Consider the following 15,211-nt stretch of genomic DNA (forward strand, 5'->3'; position numbering starts at 1 on the left):
AAAGCTTCTAAGTAGTTCCTCCAACAAGGCAAGTCTCATAAAGTTTCTGGTAGAAGAATGGAAGGCGAAACACCACAGGGAGAAGCTTGAGGAGAAGGAGCTGTATGTCACATGTGAGCAGCTCTGCTTTAAGATCACCAAAGAACAGTGGGAAGAGGCTGCTGACCTTAAGTCAAATCAAGAAGAAGCAGACACACGCCTCCTTCTCCATGCTCTTCATGCAGCAGAATCTGGTTACAAGTCGGTCATCATCACTTCGGAGGATACTGATGTCATGGTCCTGTGTCTGGGCATGTGCCACAAAATCCCATCCCACCTGTTCCAGAAATGCGGTACACAGAACCGGACAAGATTCCTGGATATCACCACTCTGAGCCGAACATTGGGAGGCAGCGTATGTGATTCATTGATTGGTATGCATGCATTTACAGGCTGTGACACCGTCAGTGCATTCGCTGGCCGTGGGAAGATGACGACACTCAAGCAGTTGAAGATGAACAAGACATACCAGGATGCCTTTCAGGAAGTTGGTCGTTCATGGGAAGTGTCTACCGAACTTTTTGAGAAGTTACAGGAAATCACCTGCCACATGTACCTGCCAACTACCCAAACAACTGAGGTAAACAGGCTCCGTTATCAGCTGTTCTGTGCCAGACGTGGAGTGGTAGAGTCAAGTCAACTCCCTCCTTGCCAGGACTGCCTTTTCATGCATGCACTGCGTGCAAACTACCAGGCTGCGATCTGGAGGAGAAGTCTGCAGAGCCAGCCATGGGTTGCAAACCCAACAGACTGCGGTTGGATGATAGATAACGACGGAAAGCTTGTTGTCAAGTGGATGCAAGGGGCACCAGCACCAGAAGCTATTATACAGCTACTGTCCTGCAAGTGTGTGCGGTCATGTGAACTTCCTCAGTGTACTTGCCTCAGCAATGGCCTGAAGTGCACAGACATGTGCAGATTACAGACATGCCAGAACAAGGGTACTGAAGACGAGCCAGTAGAACAACAGTCAGATTCAGAGTCCGATGTTGAAGATATTATGGAGTAACATATATATATATATATATATATATATATATATATATATATATATATATATATATATATGCACATGACATGTTCAGTGTGTATTTACATAACTTGGATTAAATTTTGTTACAAATACTACATCTAGTCACTCCGGGTGGTACCGATATCGTCATATTTGGTTCTTGGCTCATGCTAAAATTCCTGTGGAACACCTAAAGGGTTAACAGTTTTTAAAAATGAGTTTTGAACAGCTTGAGGGGTGTAGTTTGCAAAATGGGGTAATTTATGGGTGGTTTCTGTTATGTAAGCCCCTTAAAGTGACTTCAGAAGTGACTTGGTCCTTTGAAAAGTGGGTTTTGCTGTAAATGTGAAAAATTGCGCATAAAACTATAAGCCCTATTACGTCGTAAAACAATAAGGTTTCATTTTCAAAATGATGCCAATATGAAGTAAACATGTGGGGAGTGTAAATTAATAACTATTATGGGGGGTATCAGTATTTTTGTAAAAAGCAGAGAATTTCAAAGTTAAAAAATTGCCGATTTTTCCAAAATTTCCGAATATTTAGCATTTTTTTATATAGAAAGGTAAAATATATTGACTCCCATTTAGCACTGACGTGAAGTACAATATGTCACGAGAAAACAATCTCAGAATGGCTTGGATAGGTGAAAGCGTTCCAAAGTTATTAGCCCATGAAGTGGCACAGGTCAGATTGGCTTAGGCACTTGGGTACAAATAGGCCTAGGGCTGAAGGGGTTAATAAGCTACGTATATGTAAGGGCTATCATATCAAAAAATAAACTACAGACATGCATCTACCTAAAAATACCAAAGAGAATTAGTCACTCCGCTTGGTACCGATATCGTCAAATTTGGTTCTTGGCTCATGGACTAAAAGCAGTCATCAAAGCAAAAGGTGGCTACATTGAAGAACCTAGAATATAAGACATAATTTCAGTTATTTCACACTTTTTTGTTAAGTATATAATTCCACATGTGTTAAGTCATAGTTTTGATGCCTTCAGTATGAATGTACAATTTTCATAGTCACGAAAATACAGAAAAATCTTTAAATGAGAAGGTGTGTCCAAACTTTTGGTCTGTACTGTATATATGTTTGACTTTATTGAGTGTCTGTGAGACGCAGCAGCCCTTGACCTAAAATGTGTTCCGATCATTACCTTAATGGGGCATTCCCATCTTGTATGTGTATGGTGTATCTCCAGGACATGCTATGAGTGTATAGTAGTAGCAGGTCGCACCACTGGGACCCACATCTATCTCGAAAATGAGTCCAATTCCTGTCAGTGGAGAGGTTGTCAGAGTTCTGATACAAATGAATGGGAATTCCGACCACCTCTCCACTCACAGGGCATGTCAGGACCTGGTTCTTGACACGGATACATGTCCAATTGGTGGGATCTATTATACACTCAGAACATATTCTGGATATGCAATAAATGTACCCCTAAAAATAGGTCTGCAGAATATTTCAACATTCACATCCTTAATGCACCCTGATAACCGAGACCACCAAAGTAGGTCCATAGCAGACAGCCACAGCTCTCTTATGTTGTCTTGTTCCCTTCTAACAGGCAATTTCTATCAGCCACCATGATAGAGTAATGTGTTCTGAGACAGTGTGATGGTGCCAACAACACAGACAGGACAGATAAGACTGTGAGGCCAATAGTGCAGTTTTATTTCATGATGATGTTCCTACCTTCACTCCTCTAAAACCTCACAAAAAAATTACCATAGTGACGTGAGATAAGGAGATATTTCAGCTTGGATGTGTTTTCATTTTTTGTATGTTTTTTTCATGAAGATTTTACTTTTTGTTTCATTCCAGGTGACATGCAGAGCAATTGGCATCGGAGCATATTTGGTGAGATTAGGTCAAAGAACAATTCAGGTTGAAAACTCTCATATTATTTTGACTGGTGCTGGAGCATTAAACAAAGTAAGTAATATCCCTGTAAAAATAATAATTACTTTTTCCAATTGCCAATTAATATAGTTGTCAATAGTATATCTATAGATCACAATGGCGCTAAACACGTGTGCCTAACGAAACAGCAGCAGGCAAAACCAGCCAGTATGGTGTGTGTAACTGCCGAAAAATAATCAGAGTCTATAGAAAGGTTGCCGGGCTGAAAGGCACTTACAGAGCGATGTGTAATCCTGTGCAGGGAATGTCCACTTGCGTAGCGGTTTTGTCCCCACTGTCCAGTAGTGCTTGGCGATGGGTGCGTCCTCCCTAAAGTAGCAATCCCCCGTGGAAACCTGCCGCCGTGATCCAGCGGTAACCTCGGCCGATGGCGCCGCTGTCAGTGTGGCGAGGTGAGCGGGGGGCGTGGTTAGATGGTGACATTACCTGTCCGTGTATGACGGACGTGTGTAGGGGCCAATCCGACGCGTTTCGAGGGAAACGTCCCTCTTCCTCAAGGTATGGCACCTGCACTGCCGCTGTTCTTATATATCTATCCACGCCTCTGCAGCCTTGTGATCTACCAACGAATGGTGCACTATGCTGGTCAGCTCATGCCCGACCTAGCTTAGTATGACCGACCCGGCTGCTACTCTCAACTACTGAACTGTGGGCATAATGTTAAAACACAGTTATACCACCAATATAGGGAGTAAAATATATATCCTCATCAGTAGGGTTGAGCGAAACGGGTCGATCATTTTCAAAAGTCGCCGACTTTTGGCTAAGTCGGCGTCTCATGAAACCCGATCCGACCCCTGTGCTTGTCGGCCATGCGGTACGCGACTTTCGCGCCAAAGTCGCGTTTCAATGACGCGAAAAGCGCCATTTCTCAGCCAATGAAGGTGAACGCAGAGTGTGGGCAGCGTGATGACATAGATCCTGGTCCCCACCATCTTAGAGAAGGGCATTGCAGTGATTGGCTTGCTGTCTGCGGCGTCACAGGGGCTATAAAGGGGCGTTCCCGCCGACCGCCATCTTACTGCTGCTGATCTGAGCTTAGGGACAGGTTGCTGCCGCTTCGTCAGAAGCAGGGAGAGCGTTAGGCAGGGTCCACTAACCACCAAACCGCTTGTGCTGCAGCGATTTGCACTGTCCAACACCACCTTCGGTGTGCAGGGACTGTGGAAGCTATTTTTTTTTTTTTTTCCCCTCAGCGCTGTAGCTCATTGGGCTGCCCTAGAAGGCTCCGTGATAGCTGTATTGCTGTGTGTACGCCACTGTGCAAACCAACTGCTTTTTTCAAAGCACATATCCTCTTGTTCCTTCCTTTCTGCACAGCTATCTTTTTTGTTTGTCCACACTTTTTATTTAATTTGTGCATCAGTCCACTCCTATTGCTGCCTGCCATACCTGGCTTAGATTACTGCAGGGACATAGTAATTGTAGGACAGTCCCTGTTTTTTTTTTGTTTTTTTTGTGGGAGATTAAGATTGGCATTTCTGCTACAGTGCCATCCCTGTGTGTGCCATCTCTCACTGAGTGGGCCATAGAAAGCCTATTTATTTTTTCCGTGATTTGTGTTCTAAATTCTACCTCAACACAAAAACACTACATCAATCAGTGGGAGAAAAATATTGGCCTCAGTCAGGGCTTGTGTGTCACTGCTGTGTGTGCTATCTCTCATTCAGTGGGCTATAGCAAGCCTATTTATTTTATTTTATTTTTTTATATTATTTGGTTTCTAAAGTCTCCCTGAGAAAAAAAAAAAAAAACCTAAAAAAACAGTGGGAGAGTAATATTGCCCTTTCAGCTTGTGTGCCAGTCTTGACTCCTGGGTGTGCCACCTCTCTCTCTCATTCAGTGGGCCATAGAAAGGCTATTTTTTTTTTTGGTTTTTTTAATATTATTTGGTTTCTAAAGTCTCCCTGAAAAAAAAAAAAAAAAACATAAAAAAACAGTGGGAGAGTAATATTGCCCTTTCAGCTTGTGTGCCAGTCTTGACTCCTGGGTGTGCCACCTCTCTCCCTCTCATTCAGTGGGCCATAGAAAGCCTATTTATTTTTTTTAAAAAATATTATTGGGTTTCTAAAGTCTCCCTTAAAAAACAAAAAAAACATAAAAAAACAGTGGGAGAGTAATATTGCCCTTTCAGCTTGTGTGCCAGTCTTGACTCCTGGGTGTGCCACCTCTCTCTCTCATTCAGTGGGCCATAGAAAGGCTATTTTTTTTTTTGGTTTTTTTAATATTATTTGGTTTCTAAAGTCTCCCTGAAAAAAAAAAAAAAACATAAAAAAACAGTGGGAGAGTAATATTGCCCTTTCAGCTTGTGTGCCAGTCTTGACTCCTGGGTGTGCCACCTCTCTCTCTCATTCAGTGGGCCATAGAAAGGCTATTTTTTTTTTTGGTTTTTTTAATATTATTTGGTTTCTAAAGTCTCCCTGAAAAAAAAAAAAAAACATAAAAAAACAGTGGGAGAGTAATATTGCCCTTTCAGCTTGTGTGCCAGTCTTGACTCCTGGGTGTGCCACCTCTCTCCCTCTCATTCAGTGGGCCATAGAAAGCCTATTTATTTTTTTTTTTAAATATTATTGGGTTTCTAAAGTCTCCCTTAAAAAACAAAAAATACATAAAAAAACAGTGGGAGAGTAATATTGCCCTTTCAGCTTGTGTGCCAGTCTTGACTCCTGGGTGTGCCACCTCTCTCTCTCATTCAGTGGGCCATAGAAATGCTATTTTTTTTTTTTGTTTTTTTAATATTATTTGGTTTCTAAAGTCTCCCTGAAAAAAAAAAAAAAAACATAAAAAAACAGTGGGAGAGTAATATTGCCCTTTCAGCTTGTGTGCCAGTCTTGACTCCTGGGTGTGCCACCTCTCTCCCTCTCATTCAGTGGGCCATAGAAAGCCTATTTATTTTTTTTAAAAAATATTATTGGGTTTCTAAAGTCTCCCTTAAAAAACAAAAAATACATAAAAAAACAGTGGGAGAGTAATATTGCCCTTTCAGCTTGTGTGCCAGTCTTGACTCCTGGGTGTGCCACCTCTCTCTCTCATTCAGTGGGCCATAGAAAGGCTATTTTTTTTTTTGGTTTTTTTAATATTATTTGGTTTCTAAAGTCTCCCTGAAAAAAAAAAAAAAAACATAAAAAAACAGTGGGAGAGTAATATTGCCCTTTCAGCTTGTGTGCCAGTCTTGACTCCTGGGTGTGCCACCTCTCTCTCTCATTCAGTGGGCCATAGAAAGGCTATTTTTTTTTTTGGTTTTTTTAATATTATTTGGTTTCTAAAGTCTCCCTGAAAAAAAAAAAAAAAACATAAAAAAACAGTGGGAGAGTAATATTGCCCTTTCAGCTTGTGTGCCAGTCTTGACTCCTGGGTGTGCCACCTCTCTCCCTCTCATTCAGTGGGCCATAGAAAGCCTATTTATTTTTTTTTTTAAATATTATTGGGTTTCTAAAGTCTCCCTTAAAAAACAAAAAATACATAAAAAAACAGTGGGAGAGTAATATTGCCCTTTCAGCTTGTGTGCCAGTCTTGACTCCTGGGTGTGCCACCTCTCTCCCTCTCATTCAGTGGGCCATAGAAAGCCTATTTATTTATTTTTTTAAATATTATTGGGTTTCTAAAGTCTCCCTTAAAAAACAAAAAATACATAAAAAAACAGTGGGAGAGTAATATTGCCCTTTCAGCTTGTGTGCCAGTCTTGACTCCTGGGTGTGCCACCTCTCTCTCTCATTCAGTGGGCCATAGAAAGGCTATTTTTTTTTTTGGTTTTTTTAATATTATTTGGTTTCTAAAGTCTCCCTGAAAAAAAAAAAAAAAACATAAAAAAACAGTGGGAGAGTAATATTGCCCTTTCAGCTTGCGCGCCAGTCTTGACTCCTGGGTGTGCCACCTCTCTCTCTCTAATTGTGGGCCATAGAAAGCCTTTTTTTTTTTTTTTAATATTATTTGGTTTCTAAAGTCTCCCTGAGAAAAAAAAATAAATAAATTAGGTGGGAGATTAATATTGACATTAGTGCTTGAGTGACAGTCCTGCGTGTGTGTCATCTCTGTGATTTTGTGCCACAGAAAACAGAGTGTGTAACATTGTGCCTGATTTTCCTTGTGGTCTCACCAACCTGTTAAGGGATATTGAAATCATACTGAAGTTATAGCTCACCGTGTAAGTTGTTTGACAGCAACAAATAAAGTTACTTTGGTTAAGATTTTAAAACAATGAGGAAGTCTGGTGCAAGAGGTCGTCGTGGGCGTTCATTGTCAGCTGGTAATGATGGTAGTGGTAGTGGAGCATCAGGTGGTCGTGGGGATAAAAATATTCCACCTAAGTCTGGAGCTGTGGAGCCAGTTTCGTCGTCAGGCTACACAAGGCCTCGAACGCTCTCTTTTCTGGGAGTAGGAAAACCGCTTTTAAAGGCGGAGCAGCAACAGCAAGTTTTGGCTTACATTGCAGACTCAGCCTCTAGCTCTTGTGCCTCCTCTTCCGAAACTGGTAAATGTAAAAGCAGCGTGTCGCTTGTGGATGTTCACGGTCAGGGACAAGTCGCTTCCTTGTCCTCCTCAGCAAAAACTACAACAAGAGAGAAGGATGCAGCAGGCGACACAACGGGTCACTCCATGGAGCTCTTTACACATACCGTCCCTGGCTTAGAAAGTGAAACATTTAACAGGCCATGCCCATTACAAGTATATTCTGACATGGAGTGCACTGATGCACAGCCACAGCCAGAGTACTATGCTGCTCCTTTGACTCAGACCACCACATTGCCCTCTCAGGGTACAGATCCACAATCAGACCCTGATGAGACTATGTTGCCCCGCCACGAACGCTATACCACCGACCGACACAGTGACACAGACGAAGTTGCACACGAGCTCGAAGAGGAGGTAATAGATGACCCAGTTATTGACCCCGATTGGCAGCCATTGGGGGAACAGGGTGCAGGCGGCAGTAGTTCAGAAGCGGAGGTGGAGGAGGGGCCGCAGCAGGCATCAACATCGCAACAGGTTCCATCTGCCGGGCCCGTATCTGGCCCAAAACGCGTGTCAACGCCAAAACCTGTTGGAGCACAGCGTTGCCATCCGGTTAAAGCTCAGTCTGCAATCCCTGAAAAGGGATCCGAGTCTAGGAAGAGTGCAGTCTGGCATTTTTTTAAACAACATCCAACAGATCAGCGCAAAGTCATTTGTCAAAAATGTTCAACTAGCTTAAGCAGAGGTCAGAATCTGAAAAGTCTAAATACTAGTTGCATGCATAGACACTTAACCACCATGCATTTTCAAGCCTGGACTAACTACCAAACGTCCCTCAAGGTTGTAGCACCCTCGGCCAATGAAGCTAGTCAGCAACGCAACATCCCTTCCGTCACTGTAAGGCCACCATTTTCTGCACCACCGGCAGTATCTGTGCAGGTTTCTTTGCCAGCCAAAAGCAGTCAGGGTCAGGGAACCACCAGTTTTGTAGGAGGAAATATTGCATCTAGGGCACCGGCGGAAACAATACCGTCTCCAACCGTCTCTCAGTCTGCCATGTACACCGGCACACCCGAAAGTTCCACGATCTCCAGCTCTCCAGTCCAGCTCACCCTACATGAGACTCTGGTTAGAAAAAGGAAGTACTTATCCTCGCATCCGCATACACAGGGTTTTAACGCCCACATAGCTAGACTAATCTCGTTAGAGATGATGCCCTACCGGTTAGTTGAAAGCGAAGCTTTCAAAGCCCTGATGGAGTACGCTGAACCACGATACGAGCTACCCAGTCGACACTTTTTTTCCAGAAAAGCCATCCCAGCCCTGCACCAGCATGTTAAACAGCGCATCGTCCATGCACTCAGGCAATCTGTGAGTACAAAGGTGCACCTGACTACAGATGCATGGACCAGTAGGCATGGCCAGGGACGTTATGTGTCCATCACGGCACACTGGGTGAATGTGGTGGATGCAGGGTCCACAGGCGACATCAATTTAGGGACAGTTGTGCCTAGCCCACGGTCTAGGAAACAGTTGGCTGTAGGCGTTCGCACCCCCTCCTCCTCCTCCTCCTCGTCCTCCTGCAGAAGCTACAGCTCTTCCACAGAACGCAGTCTGCCAACCACTCCATCGGCAGATGACACTGTTGCACACCAGTTGTCCCATTATGGGCCAGCTACTGCCAAGCGTCAGCAGGCTGTATTGGCTATGAAGTGCTTGGGCGACAACAGACACACCGCGGAAGTTCTGTCCGAGTTCTTGCAACAAGAAACGCAGTCGTGGCTGGGCACAGTAGATCTTGAGGCAGGCAAAGTAGTGAGTGATAACGGAAGGAATTTCATGGCTGCCATCTCCCTTTCCCAACTGAAACACATTCCTTGCCTGGCTCACACCTTAAACCTGGTGGTGCAGTGCTTATTGAAAACTTATCCTGGGTTCTCCGACCTGCTCCTCAAAGTGCGTGCACTTTGCTCACATATCCGACGTTCGCCTGTACACGCCAGCCGTATGCAGACCTATCAGCGGTCTTTGAACCTTCCCCAGCATCGCCTAATCAAAGACGTTGCAACAAGGTGGAACTCAACACTACACATGCTTCAGAGACTGTGCGAACAGAGGCGTGCTGTTATTTATTTGTGGGAGGATACACGGGCAGGCAGTAGGATGGCAGACATGGAGTTGTCAGGTGTGCAGTGGTCTAAGATACAAGACATGTGTCAAGTCCTTCAGTGTTTTGAGGAATGCACACGGCTGGTTAGTGCAGACAACGCCGTAATAAGCATGAGCATCCCCCTAATGCGTCTGCTGATGCAAAGTTTGACGCACATAAAGGAGCAGGCGTCTGCACCAGAGGAAGAGGAAAGCCTTGATGACAGTCAGCCATTGTCTGGTCAGGGCAGTGTACAGGACGAGGTAGCGGGCGAAGAGGAGGTGGAGGACGAGGAGGATGATGGGGATGAGTATATTTTTAATGCCGAACCTTTCCCGGGGGCACAGGAAATTGGTTGCGTGTCACGGCCGGGTTCTGGTTTTTTGAGGGACACAAGTGACGTAGATTTGCCTGCAACTGCCCCTCAACCAATCACAACCGGAGATTTGACAACTGGAACTTTGGCCCACATGGCGGATTATGCCTTACGTATCCTAAAAAGGGACACACGCATTACGAAAATGATGAACGATGACGATTACTGGTTGGCCTGCCTCCTTGATCCACGCTATAAAGGCAAATTGCAAAATATTATGCCACATGAGAACTTGGAACTAATATTAGCAACCAAACAATCAACTCTTGTTGACCGTTTGCTTCAGGCATTCCCAGCACACAGCGCACGTGATCGTTCTCGCACGAGCTCCAGGGGGCAGCAGACTAGGAGTGTTAGGGGTGCACACATCAGAAGTGGCGTTGGACAGAGGGGTTTTCTGACCAGGTTGTGGAGTGATTTTGCTATGACCGCAGACAGGACAGGTACTGCTGCATCAATTGAAAGTGACAGGAGACAACATTTGTCCAGTATGGTTACTAACTATTTTTCATCCCTTATCGATGTTCTCCCTCAACCGTCATTCCCATTTGATTACTGGGCCTCCAAATTAGACACCTGGCCAGAATTGGCAGAATATGCATTGCAGGAGCTTGCTTGCCCGGCAGCAAGTGTCCTATCAGAAAGAGTATTCAGTGCTGCAGGTTCAATATTAACCGAAAAAAGGACTCGTCTGGCTACCCAAAATGTTGACGATCTAACATTCATTAAAATGAACCACAACTGGATTTCGAAATCTTTTGCCCCACCTTGCCCGGCCGACACCTAGCTTTCCTATGAAAGGCTCTTGCCTGTGAATTACTTTTCTAATGTCTAATTTGCTGCAGCTGATTGTACAGCATACGACATGTTTACACCTCCCTAAATGGCCAAACTCCCCACACGGGGCCGTGGTATCGCGACTTGGCGCAAGCACCCGTGAGACTGCTGTTTGTCTGAAGAGGTGGGTGTGCTCGCTTTTGGTTGACGGCATTGCTACTGGGTCCCTCATAGTACAATGTAGTGTCTCTGGCGGTGGTGGTGCGCACCCAACGTCAGACACACCGTTGTAACATGAGGGGCCCTGGGGCGGTCCCGCCGGCCTCTAGAGAGTTCCCCCCTACCCCAGCTCAAAATGTGCTCTACCACATGCAAAATTATGTCGCACAGCTCCACCAATCTTTAGTCTATTCGCTGACATCATTCAATGTCTGGCACTGACAATACACATTTGTAGACATCTACGATGCAACTTAAAGTAGTCTGTGTCTGTGTCCTATATTGGCACCATTAAATAGTTACTGCCAAATTACTATGTCAGAAACTCAGCAGATGAGCCCACCCCTGTACCTAAGTATGCCACCTTTTTTTTTGTTTTGGTTGTTTTGCGAGACATTAACATCTATTTATATTTTGGGAGTACTGGGACAGACACTCCTTGCACTACTCCTCCACTCACCACCAAGCTGCCCGTGTATCCATGTAACCGCTGTAAAACTGCCATGAGCCTATTGTTTGTTATTTTAGGCCTTTGAAGCCTGTCTGCGGTCCCTCCTTCCACTAGTCCTCCACTGACCAGACCACTGCTGCCCGTGTACCCCTGGAACCAATTATAAAGTGCCTACAGCCAGCCCATTTTTTTATGTTAGGCCTTTGAAGCCTGTCTGCGGTCCCTCCTTCCACTAGTCCTCCACTGACCAGACCACTGCTGCCCGTGTACCCCTGGAACCAATTATAAAGTGCCTACAGCCAGCCCATTTTTTTATGTTAGGCCTTTGAAGCCTGTCTGCGGTCCCTCCTTCCACTAGTCCTCCACTGACCAGACCACTGCTGCCCGTGTACCCCTGGAACCAATTATAAAGTGCCTACAGCCAGCCCATTTTTTTATGTTAGGCCTTTGAAGCCTGTCTGCGGTCCCTCCTTCCACTAGTCCTCCACTGGCCAGACCACTGCTGCCCGTGTACCCCTGGAACCAATTATAAAGTGCCTACAGCCAGCCCATTTTCTTATGTTAGGCCTTTGAAGCCTGTCTGCGGTCCCTACTTTAAATACTCCTCCACTCACCACCAAGCTGCCTGCCCGTCTATCCATGTAACCGCTGTAAAACTGCAATGAGCCTATTGTTTGTTATTTTAGGCCTTTGATAGCCTGTCTGCGGCCCCTACTTGCAATACTCCTCCACTGACCACAATGCTGCCTGGAGTGCCTGCCTGTGTATCCATGTAACCGATGTAAAACTGCCATGACTGCCTACTGTTTGTTATTTTAGGCCTTTGATAGCCTGTCTGCGGCCCCTACTTGCAATACTCCTCCACTGACCACAATGCTGCCTGGATTGCCTGCCTGTGTATCCATGTAACCGATGTAAAACTGCCATGACTGCCTACTGTTTGTTATTTTAGGCCTTTGATAGCCTGTCTGCGGCCCCTACTTGCAATACTCCTCCACTGACCACAATGCTGCCTGGAGTGCCTGCCTGTGTATCCATGTAACCGATGTAAAACTGCCATGAGTGCCTACTGTTTGGTATTTTAGGCCTTTGATAGCCTGTCTGCAGCCCCTACTTGCAATACTCCTCCACTGACCACACCAATGCTGCCCGTGTACCCCTGGAACCTATTTAAAAGTTCATAGAGCCTAGTTATATATTTTATTTACTATTAATAAGGCCATGATGGACTACGCTGTACCACGCTACAAGCTAACCAGTCGACACTTCTTTTGCGAGAAAAGCCATCCCAACCCTCCACCAGCATGTAGAAGACCGCATTGTCCATGCACTCTGGCAATCTGTGAGTACAAAGGTGCACCTGACAACAGACGCATGGACCTGTAGGCATGGCCACGGAAGATTACGTGTCCATTACGGCGCAATGGGTTAATGTGTTGGATGCATGGTCCACAGGGGACAGCCTACTAAGTCTGTCTGCAGTCCCTAATTCAAATTGTCCTCCACTGTCTAAATCGGAGCTTCCACCTTCTGGCTTTCGGCCTATAGTATCAGAAATTAAACTGCATTTGGCCTTCAACTTTGGTTAGGGCCTACTAACGGCTTCTGCCCCTCCCTGGTGTTGCCCTCAACTAAATAAAGCTGAGCTTCAACCTTCTGCTCCAAATTACCATTTTAAAAAATGCAATAGGCTTTTCCGGCCTACTAAAGGTGTCTGTCTGTGTGCCCCTGCCTGGTGTTGTCCTCAACTAAATAAAGCTGAGCTTCAACCTTCTGCTCCAAATTACCATTTTAAAAAATGCAATAGGCTTTTCCGGCCTACTAAAGGTGTCTGTCTGTGTGCCCCTGCCTGGTGTTGCCCTCAACTAAATAAAGCTGAGCTTCAACCTTCTGCTCCAAATTACCATTTTAAAAAATGCAATAGGCTTTTCCGGCCTACTAAAGGTGTCTGTCTGTGTGCCCCTGCCTGGTGTTGTCCTCAACTAAATAAAGCTGAGCTTCAACCTTCTGCTCCAAATTACCGTTTTAAAAAATGCAATAGGCTTTTCCGGCCTACTAAAGGTGTCTGTCTGTGTGCCCCTGCCTGGTGTTGTCCTCAACTGAATAAAGCTGGGCTTCAACCTTCCGGCTCTCATTAAGTGGTTTTTAAAAAACAAAATGGTGGTTAGGGCCTACTAACGGCTTCTGCCCCTCCCTGGTGTTGCCCTCAACTAAATAAAGCTGAGCTTCAACCTTCTGCTCCAAATTACCATTTTAAAAAATGCAATAGGCTTTTCCGGCCTACTAAAGGTGTCTGTCTGTGTGCCCCTGCCTGGTGTTGTCCTCAACTGAATAAAGCTGAGCTTCAACCTTCCGGCTCTCATTAAGTGGTTTTTAAAAAACAAAATGGTGGTTAGGGCCTACTAACGGCTTCTGCCCCTCCCTGGTGTTGCCCTCAACTAAATAAAGCTGAGCTTCAACCTTCTGCTCCAAATTACCATTTTAAAAAATGCAATAGGCTTTTCCGGCCTACTAAAGGTGTCTGTCTGTGTGCCCCTGCCTGGTGTTGTCCTCAACTGAATAAAGCTGAGCTTCAACCTTCCGGCTCTCATTAAGTGGTTTTTAAAAAACAAAATGGTGGTTAGGGCCTACTAACGGCTTCTGCCCCTCCCTGGTGTTGCCCTCAACTAAATAAAGCTGAGCTGCAACCTTCTGCTCCAAATTACCATTTTAAAAAATGCAATAGGCTTTTCCGGCCTACTAAAGGTGTCTGTCTGTGTGCCCCTGCCTGGTGTTGTCCTCAACTAAATAAAGCTGAGCTTCAACCTTCTGCTCCAAATTACCATTTTAAAAAATGCAATAGGCTTTTCCGGCCTACTAAAGGTGTCTGTCTGTGTGCCCCTGCCTGGTGTTGTCCTCAACTAAATAAAGCTGAGCTTCAACCTTCTGCTCCAAATTACCATTTTAAAAAATGCAATAGGCTTTTCCGGCCTACTAAAGGTGTCTGCCCCTCCCTGGTGTTGTCCTCAACTGAACAAAGCTGAGCTTCCACATTCTGGCTTTCGCCCTATACTATCAGATATTAAACTGCATTTGGCCTACTAGTGTGGTTAGGCCCTTGAAACAGTGTCTGCTGCTCTTGGGTTTGCTACTCCACTGAACAAAGCAATGCCGCCTGTTTAGTCCTGTTACCAATTTTGAACTGCATTTAGCCTACTTTATTCTTTGGCCCTATATCTGTTTCCTCCTCATCCTGCCCATTGCCCAGCCACTGCTAAATGAGTCTGCTGGTACATTGACCTAGACCACTACATTCCCCTTGTACTCTACACAGCCAGAATCTGACCCTGCTGAAAGTAAGGTTCCCCTTCCCGCATGTTATACCACCTTACACAGGGACAAAGAGGAAGGTGCAGATGAAAGTGCAGGTTCCTTCATCAGGTGGGGGGGCATACTCGTTGGCGACGTCACTGGCACAGGGCCCCTCAGAGTACGCAAAAGTGTCGCTGCTGGTGGGAGGCGCCCCCGCCATGCAAACACACCGCCGTACTTTGAGGGGCCCTGTGCCAGTGCCAATGCGAACGAGTGGGCCCCCCCCTGCTTGCTCAGGATCACAGCACTTGCAACGTTTAAATACTTACCTTTCCCTGCAACACCGCCGTGACGTAGTCCGCATTTCCTGGGCCCACGAAAAACTTGAGCCAGCCCTACTCCCCCCACAACTTTCCCCCAATTCCCTATGCCCAACTATTATTATACAGTTAATTAAGATTGGCAAGCTTCAGAAACAAGAATGGATGTTTTTGGCATTAAAATGGGCACTGT

At 45.4% G+C, this 15,211-nt stretch overlaps 1 protein-coding gene across 2 annotated transcripts in view; it reads left to right on the plus strand.

The window, feature by feature from the left end:
- ACACA (acetyl-CoA carboxylase alpha) overlaps window positions 1-15,211 on the plus strand; it is a 483,059-nt gene that overhangs the window by 265,431 nt on the left and 202,417 nt on the right. For both annotated transcript variants that reach the window (XM_077295311.1, XM_077295310.1), the window contains exon 45: window positions 2,885-2,995. In XM_077295311.1, coding sequence (XP_077151426.1) covers window positions 2,885-2,995 — 111 coding nt within the window. The remainder of the gene's footprint in view (window positions 1-2,884; window positions 2,996-15,211) is intronic.

This window comes from Ranitomeya variabilis, chromosome 3 (genome assembly GCF_051348905.1).
Source record: "Ranitomeya variabilis isolate aRanVar5 chromosome 3, aRanVar5.hap1, whole genome shotgun sequence".
Taxonomy (NCBI): Eukaryota; Metazoa; Chordata; class Amphibia; order Anura; family Dendrobatidae; genus Ranitomeya; species Ranitomeya variabilis.